At 39.5% G+C, this 27,136-nt stretch overlaps 1 protein-coding gene across 1 annotated transcript in view; it reads left to right on the top strand.

Moving 5' to 3' along the window:
• Positions 1–24,805, top strand: part of loxl2b (lysyl oxidase-like 2b) — a 51,910-nt gene extending 27,105 nt beyond the window's left edge. Inside the window, exons 5-14 of the mRNA XM_008276950.1 lie at positions 1,386–1,602; positions 6,499–6,682; positions 10,829–10,980; positions 12,499–12,666; positions 16,724–16,889; positions 17,355–17,595; positions 18,554–18,669; positions 19,493–19,629; positions 19,732–19,843; positions 21,246–24,805. Coding sequence (XP_008275172.1) covers positions 1,386–1,602; positions 6,499–6,682; positions 10,829–10,980; positions 12,499–12,666; positions 16,724–16,889; positions 17,355–17,595; positions 18,554–18,669; positions 19,493–19,629; positions 19,732–19,843; positions 21,246–21,316 — 1,564 coding nt within the window. The 3' untranslated portion in view covers positions 21,317–24,805. The remainder of the gene's footprint in view (positions 1–1,385; positions 1,603–6,498; positions 6,683–10,828; positions 10,981–12,498; positions 12,667–16,723; positions 16,890–17,354; positions 17,596–18,553; positions 18,670–19,492; positions 19,630–19,731; positions 19,844–21,245) is intronic.
• The last annotated feature ends 2,331 nt before the right edge of the window (positions 24,806–27,136 follow it).

The raw sequence follows: 27,136 nt of genomic DNA, 5'->3' as shown, positions 1-27,136 counted from the left end.
ATTTGGTGCTGAACAGGTAGCATACATGCAATTTATCAGAGGTTTTTTTTCTAGTAACAAAATAGTTAAAGCCAGTGAATGATCACAGAACCTAGACCCATACGAACAGCTAAGCCTTCTCTTGCATTTTTTCTGTTTTGTCAAATTGCTTCTTTTTTTTCATTTGTGCAAAGTAACTAACACTTACAAATCTTAAGGGATGATGTTGTTCTAACCCAAGAGGACTATATAACAGTGCCTAACAGTCAGTGACATTGTCTAGACATCGGACAATCTTAAATACTTAGTTGATTATATCGTGAAAAACCTAAACATTATCAAATAGCTTTTTTTGCTTGACAAAGAGTTGAAACCCCAACACCACTGAGTTTACAGAAAATAGGAAAACTGAAAAACTTGCAAATATTCACATTTGCGAAGCTGGCACTGGTGAAAATTTGTCATTTTTGTCTTAAAAAAAATCAACTCATCAATGAATTATTACAACTTTATTATGTTATTTTCTGAATGTTTGGGGATATAATTGAAATAACATGTACAGTGGTGTCTGTAGGGTCGTTTTAGGGTCGTCATTTTTTACCCTTTCAGAAGTTTGAAATCAAGAATGAGACTGAGACTGAACTCAGCACTAAAGCTGCTGTCTGTAAAACTGAAACAATTAGCTGAAAGATGCTGAAATGTGTAAGTAACTCACTGTGGAATCATCACTACCAGTAACATCTCACACATCACCCATGGGCTGTGTCTAAAATCATCAACTCATTCCCTACTCCCTGCTCACTATATAGGGACCACTATATTGTGAACTATGTAGGGAGAACTTTGGCAAAGTAAAATTTTGGACACTACTCGAGCTATTAATAACGTTGCTCGCTAGCCACGATTTGTGCTGGAGCAAGGTTGCACAAACACATCATATTCACAGTTTATTGCATAGCTAAGAAACGGGTACAATACAATTTAACAAAACAAACAGGAAATTACTTACATTTTAATGACAAGTTTTTGTTTGTCTCATGTGCATTTCCTTTCACGCAATGCATGATGGTCCATGTCGCTTGGTTAGTGACCACTGCCTGTACACTACTTTTCCCCGTGCATTGTGGGATATTTTGAGTGTACTATATAGGGTGTAGCATTTGTAACTTAACATTTGGACAGCACTATAAAATGGCAAACACCCCATGTAGTGCACTATGCAGGGTATAGTGGGTGATTTTGGACACAGACATGGTCCCTTGACCCAATGTGCCTCGAAATCTATTATTAGTGCAGCTTTAGTTTAGTCAAATCAAATGACATTTTGGTGTACCTCATTGAAAATAAATCACCTTTTATCACCCAAGACTTTATTGACCTTCATTCTATCTTCTCCGCCTGTTCAGGATGTTTGCTCGCAGGAGGAAGCCCACGTACTGGGACTACTCTGTCAACTGCACTGGAAATGAAGCCCATTTATCCAGCTGCAAACTGGGTCAGGCTACATCACTGAAGTCCAATGAGACCTGCACTGGAGGGTTGCCCGTAGTGGTGAGCTGCGTGCCTGGTAGAGCCTTCGCGCCAACGCCCATGACGGGATTTAGGAAAGCCTTCCGACAAGAGGTAAAAAAACCACATTATTTTAGCACAATGAGTGCTGTGACAGTAAATCAGTGCTGCATGGACATGACATGGCAAACAAAGCTAACAGAGGAACTAGCTGCACGGGTTTATTTCAGTTCACTGGCTCTCTTGCAGAGGGTGGCTACACAAAATGTTTTGGCTGGACGTTAAGCCAGTAGTCACATTGAATACTTCATGTCATTTAGTGAACTGCAGCTGTAGCTGCTTTGGAAATTTCTTCATCAAAATGAGTTATCACCATCACCCACGGGGTTTTAGAGATGACATGTAGTCAAATTCTTGGAGCATGACAAGGAAAGGAAGCCACTGTCAACTCACTTAGTCTTCTCAAATGTCCCTGAGCAAACAGTCCAGAACCAGCAACAGTACACCATCAGGGTGGTTTTTACACATTTTGCACACTAGTTGCTTGAAAACCTGTAAAATTTTGTTTATTCCCTGGAAATTTAAGAAAATAAAGAGAAGGCACAAACAGTTTCTCCCAAACAGCACTGTGCAGTTTGTAACTGAAAGCTCAAACTGAGTTAATAAATTGTAAATGTAATTCACAGAGGCTGATTGCTGTTTCCTGAAAGTGTGATTCATTCTCTGCTCCCTCTAAGAATCTGGGATGGAAAATCTGCTCCCTTCCTTTTTGATGCTTTTGCCGTGATTCTTTAGTCTTTCAGATATGACAGCTGAGGAGATTATAATTTCATATACTGATTTATAACTGTGCTGTGGCGTTTTGTAATAAATAAAATTAGGTTTAGATCCACTGATCCAACTCCTAGAGGTCAAACTAACATCTCAAATGCTTTCTCATAAAGCCAAGTTATTTCTTTAAACTTCCATCTTCAGTAGCTTTTTGCCTTCTTTTTTGTTTGTTTTTCTTTGTCTTAGTTGCATTTTTTACATTTTACATGTAAATAGATAAGTATGTGAACATCCACTTCTTTTGTTTTAAAGATCTGTAAAAAATATATATGTTTAATGTCATGCAGTCAGCACTAAATTTATTAGATATCTAACATTTCAGCCTTGGGCTGCTGTCAAGGATTAATTTATTTCCTATGCAACTATCTACCACCTGTGCATTATATAACACATTCAGACATTTTATGGAATACATTATGTTGCCCCGTCTTCCTTATGGCTTTATTCAGACATGCTATGGTTGTTACAAAAGGTATAAAATACAAAAACAGGTACAGGATAGATATTTAATTTATTTTTCTTACCACTTTAGAGTAGACAGTACATGACATATAATGTCATGTCAAACGTCAAACAAAGGGGCTTTCGGTTGCCAAGGGGATACTGATCATGGATTGTCAAGAAACCATGTTACAAGACTAAGCGAAAACAGTCTTTCAAACAGTTTGGGGAAGCCCCCATCCTGTCCTAAAGTCAACCTCAACCCCGTCTAACACCCTTGGGATGAACTGGAACACCAACTGCAAGTCATGCACCACCCACCATCAGTGAAGTCACGGTCTTGTGTCTGAGTGGGACCAAATCCCTGCAGCTCTGCAGTTTCAACATCTGGTGGAAAACCTGGATCCAAAAGAGTGGAGGCTGGTAAAACAGCACATCAAACACATGGCTTTAGAATACTCAACACTAACGTGAGGGTGTAGTGCACGGGTGTCCAAGCTTTTGGCCATGTACTGCATATGTGCATTGTTTACTGAACAAGGCTCAAAGAAACTTTGACCAAAAATGTTTTTTGACCAGAAGTGTTTCGGTATGTTCATGCTGCATAGAAAGTTTTTTTTTTTTTTCCTGTCGCAAACCTTACTGCCTTTTGTGACCTCTGACTTCACTAGTGGGTGAAAGAGGGAATTTTTCTCACTGAGTCTTTAGACTTCAGGGGTCATGAAACTCACTCAGTCTGTAAACAACCACGGCACCTTTCAAATTAAGCACAGAATTACTACCAACATTTAGAACATCATAAGGCTGACAGGAATTTATGTCTGTGTGACTTCATTGATGTTCCAATGTGAGGTTTGAGCTTGCATGCTCTCTGTCACGTTCCACAACTGAGTGCCGGACTGGGAGTGGTTTGCCTCACATCACGTCCCAAATGTTCCAGCACACTCAGAAGATCTGACTCAAAGGAATTTTAGCCTTAAGCCAGATGTTTACCATTTAAAAAGGAAAGAAAAGCTGACACCATCTGTTAAAACCACCGTATTAGAATGAAAGACTTAAATGTACCTTCCAGATCATAGTGATTTATTATTTTTCTCTCTCTTGTTTAATTGAATTTAATTTGTCAGAGTCTTGATATTTGATGCTTTTGATGGGTTTTCTTTCCACATTCAATAAGTTAAGTAACATTGAGGTGACAAAGATTATTTTCGGTATCTGTCGATCTGTCCTTTTTCGTAGTAATTGGAAAGTCTTTGAAGTTCATACTGTGAGAAAAAAGAGAAGAAATTCTGAGAATAAATTGGGCCAAAGAACCATAAAAGCAACTTTGATCCAAACAGATATTGAGAAAGGATTTGAAACCGTAAGCAGAGCTGTCTAAACTGGAGCAACATGCAAGCTGTGATGTGCACCATAAGATGATTCCCTCTTCTGGTGTCACTAATCAAAACAAATCCCATACTGGCAAGCTATGCATGAACATGTGAGAGCCCAATGAACCACCCAAATATCTTAGCAATCGACAGCAGTAAGTTGTCAAACGTGATGTCATTCGCAAACTGTTGTAAGAAGTGCTTGTAATGGATTTGTTAACCAGTCCCCAGGAGAAAAGACCAGATCCACAAGATTCAGAAAGTTTGTTTCTGCTCCAGTGAGCTAAAGCACTTTGACCACTGACAGATTAATCAGTTAACAATGCTGATTGTCTCATCACAGTGGCACATGTCAAGGTCTGGGATATATTAGACAGCAGTGGTTCTTGTTGTCAACTAATTTGATGACGAAGTAATAGGCAAATATTGGCCATATGCCTGGGTCAGGGCATCTCTGAAACAGCAAGGCTTGTGAGTGCTCAGCAGTGGTGAATACCCATTGACAGTGGTCTGAGGAGGCATGAACCATTAACCGACAGCTTACAACTTAGAGGACTGACAAGAGCTGCTGCTGACTTCTCGGTGTCAGATGCAACAGCAAACCTTCAGAGTTCTTGTAGAGCCTATCCCTCAGGGCTTGGAGTTTTTTGGGGACATGCATTTGACAAACAACATATTTGGCAGGGACTCATGATGCTTTGGCTAAGATAGACTCAGCACACTGACATAAGGCTGAGCCAAGTTGTCTTGGGCTGTGAGAATGGCTACAAGGATTCTGAATTCAACAATGACCAGGAATCCTTGTCTTGGAAGCTGATGCATAATGCCGCAAAGCCAGCGAGTTGGTAATCTGGGAAAGGTTAGTCCGAGTATAGAACTTTCCAATAGTCAAGGTTAGAGGAGACAAAAGAATGGATTATTTCAGACACCAATATGTCAGCAGCTGATATTTAAATCCTATAAGTTGCAAAGTGGATCAAGGATCAAACTTGCTTGTGGCACATTCTAGAGATGCTTGATCGGATTGAGATCTAGGGAATATGAAGGCCAAGTCAACACCCTGAACTATCTGTCATGATCCTCAAACCATTGCCGAACATATAGGCAGCATGGTGGTGTGTATTATTCCGCTGAAAGAGGCCACTGTAACACTATAGCTAGGGGTATACATATTCTGCAATGGTGCTAACACAGTTGGTTTCTATATTACTGACATCAACATAAAAGACAGGACCCAATGTGTTACACCAGAACACTGCCACAAGCATCTGCCGGCTTGTCTTTAGTGCATCCTGCTGCCATTCCTTTTCCCATAAACATATCTGACCCACTTAATGTAAAGCATTAGACCATCTTCTATTGCTGTCAGATCAATTGTAGGCATTTTTAACAGTGAACAGAGGTCAACACAGGCAATCTGATCAGTGTGTGTTGTGAGGACTTTCACCCATATGCCATAGTGAAGGAATGAATGAATGAATGCCCTTTACTGTTATTATACAGTATACAACGAGATTGGAGAAACAAGAATAAAATATAAAAACAAGCACTGAGACTGAGAGCCGTGAGCCGCTGTGTCTATGTGTGCCACCATCTTGGAAAGATGTAGCCCTTCTCTGGGTTCAGGCACGGTGGGCGACCTTTCATTGCCTTTATGTATTGATAAACCTGCCCAGCACCCAGTTTCGTCATGGTTTGTCCTTTCTTGATTGCTGACTAGGAGTCAAAAGTCTGCCACGTGTGGACCTCTGCCTGTTTGGTTATAGGAACCAACTGTTTTCTTATCGTCTAATATATCCCAGAACGTATAAGTGCTGCTGTTATGAGAGAATCAACATGATCTGCTTCATCTGTGAGTGGTCACAACATTTTGTGTCAATAGTAAAGTTTGAAGCACATGTACCATCTCTTACAGTCCATTGTTTTGCAGGGTTATGTGTCAGATTTTTAAATAATAAATGTTTTAAGAGTTTAATGATAATGCCAGTATGTTAAAGAGGCATACAGTGAGTGTACAGACATATTCCAGAGCCCACACATTAAGACGTCTTTATCTTGTGTATACAAATAGTAGTAAACCAGATTAAACTGTGTTTTCTTGTAAAATTAAACACTTCCAGTTTATCTAAACAGTTAATGGGAGAACCGCATTAATAGCATGTTCTATAAACATGAAGCCACCCAGTCTGCTGCCTCAGCTTTCTCATCACAGAGAAGGAAAAGTTGATGTTCCAACTTTTCAGCTGAGTCTGCTACTTTGGAAAGAACCAGAATAACCAAAATGCGGTTTTTCTTCTTTGAGGATTTGGACAGTTCAGCTTTTACAGTGACTTCTCTTTACAGTGTCTCTGTTTGTCCTCTTCAGCAACCGTTGGTTCGTCTCCGCGGTGGGGCTATCGTAGGCGAGGGCCGAGTGGAGGTGTTGAAAAACGGAGAGTGGGGCACCATATGTGATGACAACTGGAACCTGCTGTCTGCTACTGTGGTGTGTCGAGAGCTGGGCTTTGGTACAGCAAAGGAGGCCCTGTCCGGAGGTCGCCTGGGACAAGGTGTGCTGGTTTTATATTTCCTTTTTCTTCTTTCCAGCGCTTCTTGCTGCACATTCAGAACTGAGGGCTTTCCAGCAGGGATGGCTGAGAACAGGAACATGAAACCAATGTATAAAATAAGGCTAATGTAAGCTAGAGTGCTGCTCAGTCCTTAGCTGTGTAATGCCAACAATGAGAAAAACATAAAGACAATAAATGTGAACTGCATGTACAGAGAAAAAACATGCCTGGACTAATTATAAAGGAGACCTGAAACTATCCCATGCCAATGATAGTCTTGATTTCTGGAACAACTGTCGGTGTATATTTCCTGCATGGCATGGGATGGACGGTTATGACTGTGGAGCAGAACCACATAGCCCAAACATTTCAGACAGTAATTGTAGTCTTTAAGCTTTCCTCCGTATATCACGCCGGTGGAACCAGAGAAGTATGAACTCCCAGACCTGATGGTAAAAGCGACTGGCACTTGATTGTATTTTTTTACTTAAAAGCATTTTTTTTTAGCCAGTTGGGGTCATTGCACCAAGCCATAACCGTTATACTGACATTTCAACATTATGTAATTGTTTTGGCACTGTGTTAGCCAAGCATTCATCCTTTAAAGAGCCCATATTATGTTTTTTGGGGGTTTCCCCTTTCCTTTAGTGTGTTATATGGTTTTTATGATCATTTATGTGTGCCAAAACATGAAATTATGGGCAAGAACATTAAAACAAAGAGCTGAAAGGGGCCGAAACACTGCAGATTCAGATGGGAATTCCATGTGGGTTTGTCGGCACAAACATCTATCATACTACTTATTGTAATTGAATCTAGTGTTGACATAAAAATATTGGTTAGTGCAGCTTTAAAGTTTAAAACTGCCTAGAAGATAGAATGTGAGCTATTAAAAGTTGGTTGAATAAATATTTTTTTTTTTTAAATGATAGTTTTGTTTTTATTTGTCCAGGGTTTCTACTCAGTAAGAATGCAAGTAAAATATGATATATAAATAGAACAAAATAAATGCTTGTGCAGCTGTAACTCCCCATTGTAGGCGTACAGAGGTTGCTGGATTAGCTGATAATCTAAATCATCAGATGACAAAGTTAGTTTTACCTGACAGCTAAGAGAAGCTTATTTTTGTGACCACATATCAGACAATTGTAACTGTTTTATTTTATTTGTGTACACTTTGATTTTCTTGTCCTGTGTCAATATATTGATGTAATTATATATATATATATATATATTGAAACAGTAATAACAATAATAATGAGTTAACATCGCTTATTATTGCAAGTTACTAAACTGAGGCCAGACAAACGACCGTATTCACTGATGTAAAGAGCAGCAGGAAAAGGAAAAAGTTAACATAACTCATTATTAGAAATTACAAAACTAAAGCCACACAGCAATAAACCTGAATTATTTGTTTGCCTAATTAGGTCTCCCTTTTCTCACTGTTCAGGTATCTTATTTAGAAATATACAAGGCAAAGCTTGTGTTCATTATGAGTTTGGGATGGGCCCAGAAGAAGAGCCCCACCTTTTATTACTTAGTTACTTTTACATGGAAGCCTTCAGTCCAAGAATTCTTATTTTATTGGATCCATAGGCTGCAGCAGCACAGTTATGTCACAGGCTGCATGGAGAGTTTTATAGGAAGCAAAGCAGGTCTGAAAGTCTGGAGCCCCCTCCCAACAAAAATGTGTCACTGACCCATTTCTTAATTACACACACAGCAGATATCGCTACTGTGTTACACATAGTTTAAAGCCCGAGCTCATGTTGTCAATGTATACTGCAGAAAAAATCTAATTTTACGCCAATGTCTGGTAAAAAGAAGCAGACAGTGTTTAGTTTCTCATGGATAAACAGGGACATGCTGTACATTGTTACACATTCCAGTCATGTTAGACATGGAAAATGTTGAAATGAAGAGAACGTTCCTTTTCCAAATTTATTTTCCATCATGATTTCTCATCACTGGCTCAAACCCTTCATGAAAAACAAAAGTCACATGGAAATAATCATAATAAAAAAAACATCTCAGATAGTAATATTGCACCATGACAGAGGGAAAACATAGCACTAATGATCCTAACAGATGAAAACATGTCTTATTCGTGCATAGTAGACATCAAACATATTTGATATGCCTCAGTGTGCCTTCACAGCATGTTAGGTGAACCGGTGCTTTAAGAAGCTTAGACATCATTAGGAAACTTGATATAATTTGGTGACGCTGCTGTTGTTGTAGAATTTCTACACCTATTGGGTTGTCTGATTATCTAACCACTTGAACGAGCCTGTGTTTCCATGCTAAGTTGACCGTTACAGCTATCCTTTCATTTCCATCCAATTCCATTGACTACAACTGAAGCTTTATCATTATTGTATGTGTTTTTTTCCCCCCGACATATATACTATACATACCTATGTATCATTTTGGGAATGCATTTTTTTGCTCTGTTGTTGAAAGAGGTAAGAAAATCAATGCCACTTTAATGTCTGTACCATAAATACTGTTGGAACCTAGCGCCAGCAGCGAGTTAGCTTAGCTTAGCATGAAGACTGGAAGCAGGGACTAACAAAATTACAATTACAGATTTCAGACACCTTCACTTTTTGAGCATTTTATTGTAGTGTACATCTAATTTTAAATTTCTAAATCAGTGATTTTCTCACCAAATATGTTTTAGAAATTATTGCAAATAAATAAAAAACGAATCTCTTATTTACAAAAATATTTAGACCCTTAAATGATTTTGTTGTTGAAGCCCCTTTGGCAGGAGTTACAGCTTTGAGTTTTCTTGTATAAGTCTCTACAAGCTTTAGACACCTGGATTTTGGCAGGTTATCTCGTTCTTACTGGCCGATTCTCTCAGACTTTGTCAGGTTGGATGAGAAGTGTTTTTGACCTGCCATGTTCAGGCCTCTCCAAAGATGTTCTTTGAGGTTTAGGTTTGTACTTTGGCTGGGCCACTTCGGATCAGACTTGTTTTGAAGCCACTTTTGGCTTGGTCATGCTTTGGCTGTAAGGTGTTGTTCATTGTTTGCTGAAAGGTGAACCAACATCCCAGTCTCATGACTCTGCTCACTGGAGTAAGTTTCATTCAAGGACATCTCTGCATTTGGCTTCATTCATTCTTCCCTCTGTGCTAACCAGTGTCCTTGTCTCAGCAGCTGAGAATCACCCACAAAGCATGATGCTGCCACTACCATGCTTCACCACAGAGCTAGTATTACAGTGTTTTGCCAAAAGAGTTAAAGTTTGGTTCCATCAGACAAGAAAATCATGTTCCTTGTGTTCTCAGAGTTCTTTAAATTCAAACTGGGTTGTGATGCGCTTTGGTCAAGAGTGGCTTCCATTTGTCCACTTTATCATAATAACCTAACTGATGAAGTGTTGCTGAGATGGTTGTCCTTCTGGCAGGTTCTCCTTTGAAAGCTCTGTTAGAGTAATGACTGGGTTAATGCAGGTGGACTCCATTCAAATTCTAGACATATTTTAAAGATGTTAAAAACAGACAGGATGCACCATAAGTTTGGAATGCTACCACAAAAGATCTCAATACATTTGTAAATAAAAGATTTCAGGTTTCAATTTTGAATAAATTTGCAAAAAAGTTTAAAATATGTTTTCACTTTGTCATTATGGGTTACAGTGTGACTATTGGTGAGAAAAATGTAAACGTTAAACCTTTAAAATTACATTTTTAGCACATCAAGTACAAAAAGTGAACTGGTCTAAAGACTTTCTGAATTGATTCTATACATTTTTACATATTTATCTGTCAGGGAGTTGTAGTCAGCTGTAGTCCAGTGTAGTCTGGTGCTGTTATATAGATTTTTAAACCTAGGACAGAACTAGGATAGCAGTTAAGCCTGGCTTCCAGTCTATACTAAGCTAAGCTGATTGCCCACCAGCTCTAGATTGATATTTAGCATGCAGGGTCTCTGGGAAAGAAAGCACACTTTGCAAAATGTCAAACTAATACTTTAAAGTTTGGATTTTACAGCAAAACTGTATTTTTAAATGAAATCGAATAAAGAAGCACTGCTGTCTTCTCTCAGCCATTATAATCATTTGTTTTCCTTTATCAATTTCCATGGGATTAAAAGAAAAAAGAAAAAGAATCTGTTTGTGTGTATTTTTCAGGTATGGGCCCGGTGCATATGAATGAGGTAGAGTGCTCAGGGTTTGAGAAGTCCATAACTGAGTGTTTCTTCAACAAGGAGGCTCTGGGCTGCAGTCATGAGGAGGACGCAGCCGTCAGATGTAACGTCCCTGCTATGGGTTTCCAGGAGAGGGTCAGTCTCTACTTTGTTTCAGTCAAACATGCACACTGTATGTATGTATTTACAATAATGTTTCTCTGCTATGTCAGTCAAAGCTTTGGACACATCTACTCATTTAAGCATTTTTCTCTTTTTTTTTCTTGCTATTTTCTACATTTTAGTATTTTACAAAGAAGCTGGCAGCATCACAACTATGAAATAATACTTGGAATGCATGGAAATGTGTAGACAGAGATAGACAAAGATATGTTTCACGTTTTATATTCTTCAAAGCAGACACGTTTTGCTTTGATACCAGCTTTTCACACTCGTCATTCTCTCCACCAACATCACGATGTCATCACCTGGAGCTTTTCCAGCAGTCTTGAAGGAGTTCCCACATATGTTGAGCACTTGTTGGCTGCTTTTCTTTCACTCTGCTCTCCACTTCATCCCAAACCATCTGAGTTGGGTTTAGGTGGGTGAATGTGGAGGCCAGGTCTTTTAATGAAGTACTCCGTCACTCTGCTTCTTGGTCAAACAGCCGTTACAGCGCCAGTAGGTGTGTTCTGGCTCATTGTCCTATGAAAAACAATACGATGGTCCCACTGAGCTCAGACCAGATGTTGTGGTAGCCATCCTGTGTAAGTTGTGCTTTGAATTCTGCCAGCAGTGTCACAAGCAAAGCTCCTCCACACAATCACAACTCCTTCATGCCTCATGATGGGAACCACATATGGAGACACCATCCATTCACATTCACTGTGTCTCACATAGACATGGCAGCTGGAACTAAAAAGTCCAGATTTCTCCTGGTCTAATGTCAATTCCTTGTGTTTCTTAGCTCAAGCACTTTTCTTCCTCTAATTGGGCTCATTCAGTAGTGGTTTCTTTGCAGCAGTTCCACTATGAGTCTCTGATTCACACAGTCTCCCAACCGATGTCGTTTAGATGTGTCATTGAATCATTGATGTGGGCTCTAATCTATGGTGCTGTTAATTGTTAATTTTTTGTGAGCTTTAATGAACGTCTCCTTTGCAGCAGAGGGAACTCTTTTCCTTCTTTCCAGAGGTGGTCTGTAAGGGAACCAGTTTCTTCACAGTTTGAGAAACTCAAGAAAAAGTTTTACAAATTTTCTTAACTGACTGACCTCATTGTAATAAAATAATGATGGTGTGTTTTTTTTTCTTTACATAGTTAAATGGTTTGTGCAATAGTATGGATTACCACAGCAGTTAAACTGAGCTGCCATCAGGGCAAATAGTGGCTACTTTGGCAAATCTACTGTATAAATTCACTCAGTGGTTAGGCTTGCTTTTCTCACTACCTAAAGCTAAATTTGTTATTTTAGTTCTGAAATGCAGAAAAATGCAAAACTGAAACACACTCTTGGATGAGTAAGTGTTTCCAAACGTTTTGCTGGTGCTGAATGTCTTGTATAGGTTTTCTCAGCTTTCATTTGGCCTTCGTGCACAAAAATGTATCGCTATAAACATAACCGATTCATGCAACAGAAGCCTACATATTTATTGTTGTGTTTTTCACCCTTAGCTGCGCCTGAGTGGAGGCCGTAACCCCTATGAAGGCCGTGTGGAGGTGCTGATGGAGAGAAACGGCTCTCTGGTGTGGGGGACGGTGTGCAGCGATGGCTGGGGGACTATGGAGGCCATGGTGGTCTGCAGACAGCTGGGCCTGGGCTTCGCCAGCAATGCTTTCCAGGTACGAGTCACTGCAGCCGGGGGGGTGAAATCAGCCTGCTGAGGTTTGTTCTCAACAGAACATTCCAGTTGTTGGAGGGTTTAAATGATTTTTTCTGAGACTTTTGTTTTTCCAAGATCTGCATCTTTAGTTTACGAGGCCACAGTTTCTAAGTAGAGACCCATGGGACGTTTCCTGTAAAACAATTTCTTAAGCCCAGGGAAAATGTGAGTTTTGTTTGTTGTGTTGAGTTCGTGAGAAGTTCATTTAAAAGAACCGCTTCATATAACTCATGTGAGTATAAATTATCAGTTTATTCTTGGACATTCACTCATTCTCTATAGATGTTTGTTGCGTGTTTAGCCGACTTGCTGTGCAGCAACTAAAAGCCACTTAAGGATTTTCTATCGCTTACTTTAAATCAATAAATTGGAACTGTACAAATGTAACAAATCTGGTTAATTAACACTGGATTATATTTGCAACGACCACCTTCTGAATTGATAGTTGCATATTAGTTTCTTCCTAGGAAATGATAGGACACTGCTGTATGTGTGGGGCTTGTAAAATAAAGTGTTACCTGTGTGCTTGCATATACCTGTACTTACCCACTCTGCAGTAACGTACCAAAGACCACAAAAACAGCTTAAAGTAAATAGACGGTGCAAAATAGTAGCCAAGTACAAAATCGGCAAGTTTTTTCTCCAGACAGCAGCACAGAGTGAACTCAGATGTCTGGACATTTTTTTTTTGGATTGCACAAAAACAGGTAGATAAAAAGATAAAAAAAAGCTGCAATAAAATTTGATATTCATTTGGGGGCGGAATGTAGAAGTCGATCTGGCTCAGTAGAGCTAGGGAAGAGAAAAAGCAGCTGATGTGAGAGCTGTTTTCTATCCGGACTGTATCCAGAGGATCACTGCTATATGCTAGCTGCAAAAAAATGCCCTTGATTAAACCAAAATAGAAAAAAATCACTGACTGTCCCTGCTTCAACTATCAACAGTAGAACTTTCTTCTACTGGATTAAATCACAGTCAACATTGACTAGTAATATTTTTAATAGCAGTCAGTAAGTTTTCTTTGGTTTAGATTCTAATCTTCTTTAAAGTCTCACTCGCTAGCGTGGGACTTTTTCTTTTCATTTTCCAGTCCCAGTGGTCACGCCAACGTCTTTAAAGTCAGTAGTTCCATCAAAGCTTATTTGATTTTGAAAAAAAAATCTGCAGACAACTAGCAGCTGTTTACTTGTCCTGTCGGATGAGTAATAACTGGAACGTTATTTTTTTTAGAATATTAATGAGATGGTGAGAGAGTACATTTACAATTTTAGTGTATTTACGCTGAAACTAAACAGAACACGTTTCGACAAAGAAGAATCACTTTTGCTGTCATTACTGCAAACATTCAAGCATTATTGTACACCTTTCTTTAATAACATGTATCTGTTCCTCTAGAATAGAAAATATAGGATAGATTACATTTTATGGCCGTCTGTAGGTGCCAATATGAAATGACTAAATCACAGAAATTAGATTTTCCTCTTGTGTGTGCAAGGTTTATACAAAAATTTGACTTACATTTTTTTTGTTTTTGTTCATACTTTAAAACTCCAAATTGTTGCCCATAGCAAATTATATCCACTTACAAGCAGATTAGGGATATAATGTTAAAAAGAATTAACCTCCTCAAACTTAAAAATGCAAAATGGAAGACCATGCAAACATCTGTAGGTGGACATGACTGCACACACCTTAGTCAGACTAAACACTTATTTAATGCACAACTTTTAGCCTTTATAAAATTTGAATTAGTGATGTATATATTAAAAAAATCACCGCCATACACTGGTCATGAACAGGAAAATAATTTATAGAGACCAAAACTGTTTTTTTTTTTGTTTGTTTGTTTTTGTTTTTTTAACCAGGATACGCTTGTATTTCTAACATTTTTTAACTTCTTTTTTTTTCTCTTTAAGATACAATCTTACAGCAGCTGAAAACTATGTCAGTAGAGTTGTAATTTTCATTTGACAGTTACTATACATTTTAATTTTTTATTTTACTTTTGTAATTAATCATGCACACAGAAAAAAAAACAACATGAAAAGTAAATGATTTGATATCAGTTTGATTATTTTTTATTATTATTATTGGTAGCTACATACCTCCATACATCCTCTGTCCTGTGTTTCTGTGGATATGTGGTGGCTAAGAAGGACAAACGGCCTTCTGTTACCTCTGCTTACTGCCGTCACATGTAAGACGTTAGGAAAGGCCTGGGTGTGAACTGGCTGACCCAAAACACTGTTTACAGTGCAGCAGGGTGATGGTAGGAGCAGGTGAGGTGGAGGGGCTTCATGCTAGCAGAAAGTGTTTGCAGAGTTGTGAAATCAAGAGCTGCGTGATTATACATATGGAAGGACGGCCAGCTGTAATAGAGTGCATTTACTAAGGTTTTTTACTTCATCAGAGACATAGGAATATAATTTTAAAAGCCCTTATTTGGCAGTTAAAGTTGCACTTTTTGGAAATAAATACATACCAGGTAATAACATTGTACAACGTGGAAAAAAGTCGCAATGTAATGATCTGTTTGATACACCATCATCAGCATAATATAATGTCCCATCCATGATGCTATTTGAGGACTGGGTGCTCCCTCTAGTGGTCAGAGGGGGCACTCACCTTCCTTCGCGGCAATTCATTGTGTTATAGCACCATCTGTCACTTAAAAAAAAACTATTTAAGGGTTGTGCTGACCATGAAAATAATTATTAATAGGGAGTGCAGTAATCATTTTTATTTTACAGCTCTGGATAGGACTGATGTAGAGCTCTGTTGTCCAGCTTGACCACAAACCTGTTGCAGCTGCATAATGTTCCACTTGTGATTGCTGTGCTTCCACTTGTGTGCTGCATTTTTCAGGCAGCTCTGGGATGACAACTTGAAAAAAAAAATTGCATACTTAATGAGGTGAAAAGTTTCCACATCAGTGGTTTCTCTCTCATATCATGTAACACAGATAAAGTAATCTGAAATAGGTTTTTGCTTTGGATGACATTCAGATCTGGCTTTGCACTCATCATACAGAGCTTGGTAGCACTGATTTAAATGGTCAAACAAATTAATCATATCGCCTCATGTAGGACAGCAGGACACTGCTGACAGATTACCTTCATACATCATCCCTTCTGCAGCTGAAGTATCTCCACCTAACGGATGTCCCATTTCTCTTTGCAACCAAATCTTTCTTTTCAGTGTTTCTCTCCTGTTCCTTGCTAATTTTGCTGTGCACATGTGGAGCCTGCATGTCAACGAACTCTGTCTCGTGTATGAAAACAACATCAAATTCAAGAACCCTTAAATCAGGTTAAATTACATCAGATAGACTTCTCTGGTAGATTAATCATAGAAAATAAGAACTTTGCACATTTTCTTTTTGTATCAAGCAGCACAAAAAGTTGTAACATAATATGTTTGACTTCACTTACCTGACTTCTGCTTTGTAAAGTTTGAGTTGTTTCCTCTGTTTGTTCCAAATGCTCTGATACACTGCATTCTGGCTTCTGGTTGTCCATAACATGTCCCTGATAATCTGACTCAAATACAACCATCTCCAGATATTTTTTTATATATATCCTCAAATAGCTATCACCATTCCACATGTGGTTGTTATTGTCCAGTATGTCCAAAACCTGCAGCATCAACAGCACCACAGAAAAACAAGTACTTTCAGCATTGACTTGGTACCAAAGTATTGATTCTGATGACATTCATCGCCCACACAGAATGTTTTTCAGTATTCCGTCTCAAGCACATCTGACAGAAATACTTAAGAAAATGAATGATAGTGATCAGGGAAGCACCGTTTTCATATTTAAAGTAGACCGCAGTTTTTTAAAGGCCAATATCTGTGCAAATGTGTGGAATCTAATCATAAAGTTGTATTTAAGTGAACTTTGCTTCAGGATTTCCACATTGCCCAGTTCATGCGTGTATGCTAAGTGTAGTGAGTGTGTGGATGTTTCGTGAACATCGCCCTCATGTCAGATCTGAACCGTGCTTCTCCTCCACAGGAAACGTGGTATTGGCCGGGGCAGGTGGGCGCGGACGCTGTGGTGATGAGTGGTGTTCGCTGCTCTGGAACCGAGATGTCTCTGTCCCACTGCCTGCACCACGGAGCCCACCTCAGCTGCCCTAAAGGAGGCGGACGCAACGCCGCCGGTGTCTCCTGCTCAGAGAGTAAGATATTGCAATTCTAATGTGGCTGCAGTGTGCTGACAAGTCATGTAATGTTGCATCTGGAAAGTTTGCCTGCCGCCCCTCTGAGATCCTGAACGCCGGCTGGCCATGAATTGATGAATAAAGGAAAGAAGTAATTGACATTTCCACTTTTAATTATACTTTGACTGGCGCCTTTGCTATGCAATTTATCACTTCACACTAAAAAGCGTTCACTCTTTTGCTCTGCACATTGAGTTTTAATTCAACAAATGAAATTATTTCTGGCTCAGAAGAAGCTTTGCCTCAGAGAAATGTTTGCATAACTGAAAGTCACCAGAGGGCTGTGCAGTCTGAAACAGAAACCACTCATTTACTTTGTATAGAGCCATTTCTCTGTTTCTAAATCTGTTTTGTCTCTGTCTGCTTCTCTGTGGGTTTTATTTTTTTTCTTTTCTTTTTTAAATCACATCCTCCCGTCCACAGCGGCTCCCGACCTGGTGTTGAACCCTCAGGTGGTGGAGCAGACCACCTACATGGAGGACCGGCCCATGTTCATGCTGCAGTGTGCGTACGAGGAGAACTGTCTGTCCTCCACGTCCAGCCAGGTACCGGCCAACTCCTACCGCCGCCTGCTGCGCTTCTCCTCCCAGATTCACAACAACGGACAGTCCGACTTCCGGCCCAAAGCTGGCAGACACTCCTGGGTGTGGCACGACTGTCACAGGTCAGCATCGAGTACTTGAGTTATTCATACAGTCATTTCACAGTAGCAATCTTCTTCATACAGTGGTCATGACAGCTGGATTTATGAATCTGTGTTTTCATCTTTACATTTTTATACGAATCAACAGCAATATCGGTTCATTATTGAGCTCTAGAGGTGTTGCTAGTATTTTTAAATTTTCTTCCTTGCGTTTATGCTAAGCTAGGCCAAACACAGCCTGGTTTCAGCTGCATGCTTATCACAATTACATGACATTTATATTGACCTTCTTATCTAACTCATGGAAAACAAAGGACAAAAAATCTGATCGTGGTTGATATAAATTATTGAGCTTAAAATTCAAATCAAATATGAAAGGACGCCAGTGCAGCTCTCCTTGAACAGCGCGCACACTGAAACACATTCATCACACAGTGCAACTTTTCAGTTTATATTCTAGAAACATAAATCGCAGCTTCATTGTAAATCATTATGACTTTAGTAAAACGTGTTGTTATGAATAAGATTTCAAAACAATGAGATTTGACTTCATCAAGAGAGACATTACTTCATAGCTTAGCCACATAATTAAAGAAGACATTTGGATGAATCAGGAACCACATCTCAAATTAGACATCCATATGTTCCGCTGCCTTGTAATTGACCGCGTACTTTGAGCTAAAGCTACTTGCGCTGCAAAAACTCCCACATTTTTGTGGTTCCCGTCTTCACTGGAGAAAATTGTTGGCAGCTTCATACGGCTACCAGCTTTCCATTTGTCAGGACTGGCAGAACCCCTAAAAAGAGATTATACTACCTACAAGATGTGCCGTGAATTACAGGTGTCAATGTGCAACTTTAGTTTTTAATCTTTAAGGATCTTGATGCACAGGAGACCAGAGCAGCAGTAATCAACTTCACATACGACTGTTTTTCAGCCTGAGTAGGTTTGTAAAAATGCATTTCTGTCTGTGCGTAGGCATTATCACAGCATGGAGGTGTTCACCATCTACGATCTGTTCAGCCTCAATGGAACCAAAGTGGCAGAAGGACACAAAGCAAGTTTCTGCCTGGAGGACTCTGAGTGTGACGAAGGTAAGAACCACCACAGGACTGTTTTTTACTTATACTTTTCGGAAATGTGGCAAAAGTCCCTATTTATATTAAATATAGCATTTTAAAACTGCATCAAATACTTCTGTATTCAAATGGTGGACCAAATGACTGTGTGTAATACGGAATGGGGTCATCTCTAGGAACAAACCTACAGAGAATAATTCAGCAACTCTGCAGTTCCAGTCAGATCTAAGGAGCTTTTTAGCATCTTTTAGCTCACTGTTTTAATTTTAACAGGTCACTACTTTACTGTTTTGGTTCACTGCTCGTATCAACCTCATTTCCAGACGCAAGGCAACTGTTTGTTTACATATATCTGCAGCAAGAACAGAAAATGTCAACAGCTAGTTTTAAAACATGGTGGAGAATTTAGTAACCAAGGAGTCAGATATTTTTTCTCAGATGCTGCGTGAGACCAAGAGAGAATTAGTTGTGGATTTACATACATCTTGCTCAGAGGGAGTCCAAAGGCAACTTTGGATTGTTGGGTTCTTGTTTAAATTCATAAGGTCTTCACCTTACTCTGTTAAGTGCTGTGAGATGACATATGTTGCTATGCAAATAAAACTGAATTAAACTGAAAATTGAATACATAAAGTGTCCAGATAGGCAATGGCAAATAAACTCTGTCAGTAGGATATATAAGTGCACACCAACAACTGTATAAGCACATCAAACATAAATGGTTACAACTTGTTCTTCCAATCCAAAGTGGCTAAAAAAATTGATTCATCAGCTTTAACATTTTATCAAATGCTTTCAGAGGGTTTGTTTGCTGAAATGTTTTTATTTGTTATTGCAGGTATTGAAAAAAGGTATGAGTGTGCTAATTTTGGAGAGCAGGGTATCACCGTGGGCTGCTGGGATACCTACAGACACGACATCGACTGCCAGTGGATTGACATCACCGAGCTCAAACCTGGGGATTACATTTTCCAGGTGATGTTTCCAATGTCCTGTAGCTTTTTCTCTGAATCTACTCTAATGCGTTTGTGTCTTTCAGTCAATATCCCCGACTCATTGCTGTCCTCTTTCCTATAGATTATAATTAATCCAAACTATGAGGTACCAGAGTCGGACTACAGCAACAACATCATGAAATGCAGATGTCGATATGATGGCCACCGTGTGTGGATGTACAGCTGCCATAACGGTAGGACACTGCTGTGGTTTAGAAGACTATCTGTGTCTTTGAAATGCTGATAAACTACCATATGTTATTTCAGAATTAGTTAAATTGGTCTGTCCAGTCGAGCAGCAGATATTCCAGGATGTATGATTTCACTATAGAGAAGTCAGATGTAGCACAAAATGCAAATGTTAAGACAGTCTACACAGATTTGAAACCACAGATGGTACAAAAGAAGTAGACATAACTTCCAGGTCTGAAAGTGAAGCCAGTGCTCAAGTGTCTTAAGCCAGCCAGCCAAAGACAAATAAAAGTCTATAAGAAAAATTGTCCTAATTCTCACTTCGTTTACTACATCAGGAAACATTATTCTGATGACTTTATGGTCTCAGTTGCTAGTTTCAAGTCTCCTGTAATACAGTTTGGTATTCATTTTGTCATACCCAAGTTTACACATTATCTTAGTTTACAACTGTAATTTTTGCATCTATTGCATTTAGCCAGTCATAGCTTTTGCTTTAACATCACAGCTAATCTAGCTGTCTATACTGACCATATATTCATTGCTTTTAGCTAACTAAACCATTTAGCCATCACTTTTAGCTAGCATTAAATACTGGAACAAATCCTTTTTCAGCCAGCTATTATTTACTTACCTAGTTATTCATAACATTTAGTTAACTGTTTAATTTATTACTTTCAGGCAACTACAGTTGAAACCAGAAGTTTCCATATACTGTATGAAAAGACACATAACCTTTTTTTCTGTCTGACATTAAATCAGACTAAACTTTTCCTCTTTTAGGTCAGTTAGGATTACAAAAAAAAAAGGTCTAAAAAATCTCTCTCTTTGTTCTTGCATTTAGCAAACAGAAGTAATTTTGGTAATCCTAACTGACCTAAAACAGGAAAGGTTTAGTCTGATTTAATCAGTCAGGCAGTGAGGGAAAAAAAAAGGGTTATGTGTCTTTTATGCAGTGTATGTAAACTTCTGATTTCAACTTTATGTATAGCTTGCATTTAGGTAATTATTGAAACATTTAGATTGTCCAATACGTCAGCAGACAGTTCTCTGCTTTTCTGACCTTGTTGTCATGACTCTCAGCAGTTACAACTGACTTAATGGTGACATTCTAGTTTCTAAAATGTCATTTTGTAATTTTTATGTTTAATGAGTGGCACTAATCTTTCTGTATACCTCTTGAAAACTGCAAAAGCCCTCAGATGGGCACAAGTACCGCTGTTTGGGAATCAGCAATCGTATACTTTTAATTTTTAACGTAGGCATGTCAGAGAACCAACCAGATACCTTCCAAATCTGCTACATATCTACAATCTGAAAACAAACGGACCTGTTGGTGTGGGATGTGAAACAAGGACAAAGTGTGTGGGTGGTAACTGTCTGTGTCTGCTGCTCTACTGCTAGGTGGCTCATTAAGCACTGAAACAGAACAGACGTTCCCAGGCCTCCTCAACAACCAGGTGACCCACAGGTAAAGAAGAAGCAGAAGAGTGATCTGGCCATTCCCTCCAGCAGGAAGACTGTCTGAAGCCCTCCAACCACTGCACACCTCAATCTGTGCTGGATTCCTCCTGCCAGCTATGTCCTGGTCAAACCACCTCTTTTTATGTTCCCCTCATCCATGAAGCAGCAGCTTTCTTTGACACTCCACCCCCCTTTTCCCTTCAGCAGAAAGAATATTTGATTCCTCCTCCTGTCTAGACAGAGGCAGCTACTGTTTTACCAGTGCTTCCAACTTCCTTGGTTAAGATCAAGAGACTGGTGAAGCTCTTTGCGTGCTCTGTGACTGAGAGACCTTTTACTTTTTCATGAGTGCTGAATAAACCTGCAGGTTCGAGGCAGTGTTTTACACAAGGTGCAGCATCGGGGAATGTCATCTAGAATGAGCTTTTTTTTTTTTTTAAATGGAGCACTTTAACAGCACTCTGTTGCAGTGTATCTTTGTTCAAAGCTCTCCCCGGAGAGTTTGGATGTTTGTGCCAGGTCGCCTGAAGATTGAGAGAAATTATCGATAACAGCAGCAGCTGCCTGTGTGTAACCGTGCAGGTCCTTTTCTTCCACTTTTCAACAGTTTCACAAAGTGCCTTTTACACACTGAAGTCCAGATACACTGAGGTTATGTTACACAAGTGTTTCTATTGCATGTCGGGTATTTAAGGTGAAAGCACACGCTTTACTTCTTCAGGAGTTTATGCAAATAAACTGTGGCAGAAGCAAGTCCTCAAAAAGCAAACAGCCCGTTCATCACCAATTACAAGAGCTAATTGCCTGATTCAGCTGCAAGACTAATCTACCATGGCTGAAACGTGACATACTAAAGTGCCTTAAAATGCCCAAAGGCCTTTTTTTTCTTTTAATTGGAGCATCTTCTTCACTGATCTAACTAAAGTAAATGGGCTTAGACTGTAGTCACGATCCAAAAAGATTTGCACTACTGTCCTTTGGTGTTGTGAAGGTGTGGTGGAAGCGAGCTCATTTATCCTAGACATAAATAATATTCTTAGCTTTCCTGTTTATATGTAGCAATATTTGTTTCTGAAGCTAATATGAGAAACTCATGTTTCTTTTTTCTTTCACCTTTACATTCATTACGTCTCCCGTCGTTAAAGAGCACCTTAACACCGTCTCATGGTACGTGTCCATCATCACTTCAGCGCCTCCCATTCATTGTCTATGTGAGCCACTCTGCAGTGTGTTTTGGTAGCGTTGCATTGCATTGCCTGCTCCTCATTGCCTGCTCCTCATTTGCATAAAGTTGAGGTCTTGGGTACTTTACACCTGTCAAGCGCCCAATGCTAGAAAGCAGTGCGATCCTTAAAAACTGAACACATAACATCAGAAGCTTGTTTTTGCTGCCCTCCAGTGGTTTAACTCCCACCTTGCTGCGGTGATGGACAGGCGTACTCCAGGTGGTGCTTTGTGATGTCCCTGTTGGATGTGGTTGCAGGTGCGACAGAACACGTATGACCACAGCAGAGTTTTATTAGATGCTAAACAAACTTGAAACTTTCAGCCACAGCTGGCAGTAAACGACTGCTTTTTCACCTGGTGTTGAGTTACGTTTTTATCAGACTTCTTTAAATTAATTGTATAAGGTTTTTCATTTTGAAGAGTGCCACAGTGCCATGCTGAAATGAGACTGTGAATGAACGGTAGACTTCTCCTTGCATAAAGCCAGTGACATTTTTTTAAAGACCCTCTCCTCTCCGTCACATTTCCTAACATGTCCATATGGTGTTTTTTTTCTATGCTGGCACCAGCATGGCTGAACATTTCCATCATGAAACTGCATATCAAAGACAGGCTCATACATAACAAACCTATGGAACCAATCCTGTTAGTATCCGGTTTGAGCTAAATTACTGAGTCCTCGGTGAGCTGGTTTGCTTCATCAGTAGTGAATGAGGAGGGCTGAGTGAAGAGAGAGAGAGGGACTTCATAGATGTTAGAGGAACCAAGTGTAGTGTTACATTTACGTCATTTCAAGGCAGGAAGGGATCATTTTCATGGAAAAACCTTCTAATAATGTGACTTTGATACACACAGATGAATTATTAGCTGTTAACTTCAGAGAGGGTCTTTTAAGCGCATAAAGGCCTATCCACGTCATCATGTAAAACTGAGAAACGTACCACTAATCTCGGTTCATTCCAGTGGGTTACAGTTAAGTGAAAGTAAAACGGCACAAATTTGTTGTATCGAGTTAACTGAAACAGTGGGTTTGAGACTTCCAAATTTGAACCACTCTCTGATAGCAACACCCATCTTAAATATTTTAAAGAATGAGGCGATGAGCCGGTGTGCCATCGTTGCTAATTAGCTGTGCTGAACTACACTCTCCAGTTTAATGTCCTCTGGTGGTGACGTATTAACTGCACCGAAACATGTCTGATTATCTGTTAAGTTATTATTCTGTTAGCAACAAAGCCAAGTTAACTAATTAGCTAACGGACTGTGTGTGTAATCATCAGCAGGTTTCTCGGAGAACCTGCTGGAGCTATTGTGATTTACCAGTCAGATAGTGTTTTAGCATTTTAGGATTCATTTTGCTGTGCCACTTTTTTTAGATAACATTCATTTCCATGTGCAGGGTACAGGACAAGACCAGTCACCCCAGCAGTTTGAGCTTCCAGCCTGCAGGGCAGTTAGCAGGTTAACCAGCTTAGTTAACCAGCTGTAGCAACCGTACAGCTTAAAGACTCAGGCCAGTGTTAAGCCTCTATCATACTTTCTTGTGGGTGCGTTCAGACATCTGCGGACATCATGGACATGCAGCTTTTTTTTTTTTTCTATTATACTACTTTTATACTACTGTAGTAGCTTCCACTTTTGCTCGTCCACGGTGTCCACAAGGGTCTGTGTGTGTCCACAAAGGTACGATGCATCTAGTGTTTATGACGTTTCTGCAACAACCTTTTTCTTCTTTTAAATAGTAAAAATATTAATGATATGTGCTTTAAGACAGTCCAGAGGAGTCTTCAGTCTTCCTACACCAGGACTATCCTCCAGTGACATGCTGTCAATTAAAGGAAGGTTTCAGCCACTTCCTCTCACTGCTTTATGTTCTCCTCACGAGGACCGAGGAGGTGATTTCTATCCTGTGGCGACACGGATCGCATCCTCTCAGCACAGAGAGAGCACATTTCTCCCTGTTAGACGGTCTGTTACAGATGTGTTGTTTTTCTCCTCTCGCAGTTTTCAAAAACAACACACCAGTAATTCATATGTTAAAGTTACATTGTTTTTATTCCCTGTTTCATTCTTTTTTACAATAATGTGTGTGAATCCAGTTTTAATGTACTTTTTGTAATGGTGCTATCAAACTGGTCCTCTGTTTTCTGAGGGCACAGTACATGTTGAACAGCTACATTATGTATACTAACAGTATACTTGAACTGAGCGTACGAAACAATGTGCTTTGTGTGTTAAACTATAATAAAGGTCTGAGTTACGGAGCAACTAAACCTTTGCTGTTTACCGTTATTCACATTCATCTTGTTGTCATTATTGATTTTGTTGTGGCTTGTGTGTTCAGTCGTCTTGGTTTTTCTGCTGCTGACAGCTGATATTTTTGGGTCATCAGTTTATCTTCTAAAGAGAGACTGTTCTCAAAGATTTCTTTATCTTCTTCAAGAGCCTCTGTATTTGACTTTCAACCCTTTCATCTCAAACAGATCAGATTTTGAATTGTCATTATGACCTATAATATAGATTAAAATCCAATTTACAACGCAATAAATTTGTGCCATCTGAATACTTTCTGAATCATTCTTACATGTGTGCCTCACATGGTCTGTTATGGCTGTATGTTTATTCAAACCATACATCAGACATATCACCTCCCTTTTAAGACACACTATTCCAAAATATCAAGGTATCAGGGAATCTGCAGGTCTTAAAAATTAAAAGAAAAAGGCACAACTAGAAGACATCGGTAAATCTTACATTGAAGGTACACATTTTATTTACATTTGCTTTAGGCACTTTTAATGTTAGAAACGATACAGGATACATTCCGCTTCTAGAAATGAGAGGAGACACTGATGCCACAGTTAACTGGATAAAAACAGAGCATGACGACAAGAACAGTTTAAAACAATTCGACTAAATGGGCACACTGTATTAAAAAAAATGATGTATGTATATAATTTGTAACTATGACATTACTGTCTAGTAACTAATAGAAAAGATCTCCTTGTTATGAAAACGATAAAAGGTGGAGTCTGTGATTCTGGGTAAAGATTGCCGAGCCAGGTATTACATTTAGATGATCCGCATGTACCAGATTAGCTGTCAATCATACGGCCTCTTGTCATGTGCATCACGCTGGAATAGTGTTGTACGTGTCAGTCTGATGATGATGAAACGTGTATTAGAATAAAATCATGAACTCTTCATTTAAGGAAGCCATCAAACAACACAATACTTATGAAGACAGTGGAGATGGAGCTGCCTAATGCAATGCTGCAATATCAATATTAATGTTAAAAGTGTTCACCAGTACAGACTTGCAAGCATTTACAAGGAACATTAAGTATTATGTTTTATGGATCCCCGTTCCCATTCCTGCTGGGAAATGTGGTTAAATGGCTGAATTAGCAGTTCCTATTATGAAATCCTGATCTTACTACTGTAAAATATATATATATATAGTTTTGGAACACTGCAGAACTTGCCTAAGAGTCATCAGGTTTTTAAGATTTCTATGAAATTCAACAGAGCCTTTAACATTTTTTATTTTGTTGATGTCAAAAAGGTGATAATTCTGCTTTATGTTTATTATTGAGGTCACAGTGGGGAGTGATGGTCCATTGGGAGCAACTTCAGTGTCTTGCCCAAGGACACTTTGACTGTGGAGGGGCTGGGGATCGAACCGCCAGCCTTGTGATTAGAGGACAACCACCTGAGCCACAGTCACCCACTAAAACATTTGTGCTTTCAAAATGCCAGTCTGAAGGACACAGGGCCTGACTGTGAGGCCACTGCAACGGCCGTAGGGACACATGGCCTGGATAGAGGATCTATCTATGAGACAGTCCAGCTCATAGTAGCAGGCTGTAAAGTACAAGCTGGAGCACTGAGAGGCAAAACCCAGAGGGTGGGATAGTGTAGGAACACCTGTATTTTTTCATTGCTTCTGTCTTTACAGACCAGTTACTGTTTGGATTTTAAATTGCAAACTGCACTTTTGACTCCAAGATTCTCAGCAATAAAAGCAACAGGACATGACCTCTGTGCCCTCAAAGATGCTGCAGCTGTGATTATCTGAGGCACACTTCATCCGGAGCCTCTGCAGCGGTACAACACTGAGCTCTTGTGGCCTGAATCACACATTACAATGTTTCTCTCCAGTCAGCAGGTAACCTGAGCTTCTCTGTGGCCTGTTCATGCCTCCTCTGAAGCATTTACATCTTTCACCGTCGTGGAATGATGCCATCTATCCCAGCATGCACTGGGTGAGAGGTAGCCAGCGAAGGACATTACAGGTCATCTGTAGTTTCTAATTTGGCAAATGAACACATTTTCACGTTTGTGCCCAGTAGAAAGAAAAGGCCACATGTACAGCATGAGCCAAAGCTGTTTCATGAAACCAAGTTGCGTTCACATACCAAACAATCCCACGTTTCTCCGCCAGCCACATCCAGAGCTGGTTTCAAAGCCCACCGGCAGAGGGGAGGGGTGTTTACAGTAAAACCCAATTATGCATTTTGGGCCAGAATACATCCAATAAACCATAAAGCCAATGAATTACAGTCATCATAAGCACATCCATGTAGAACAGAGGCAGTGAGCTG

This window comes from Stegastes partitus, unplaced genomic scaffold, assembly GCF_000690725.1.
Source record: "Stegastes partitus isolate 25-593 unplaced genomic scaffold, Stegastes_partitus-1.0.2 Scaffold84, whole genome shotgun sequence".
In the NCBI taxonomy this organism is placed as follows: Eukaryota; Metazoa; Chordata; class Actinopteri; family Pomacentridae; genus Stegastes; species Stegastes partitus.
The sequence above is the reverse complement of the archived record's forward strand: the minus strand, read 5'-3'. Positions and strand labels throughout refer to the sequence as shown.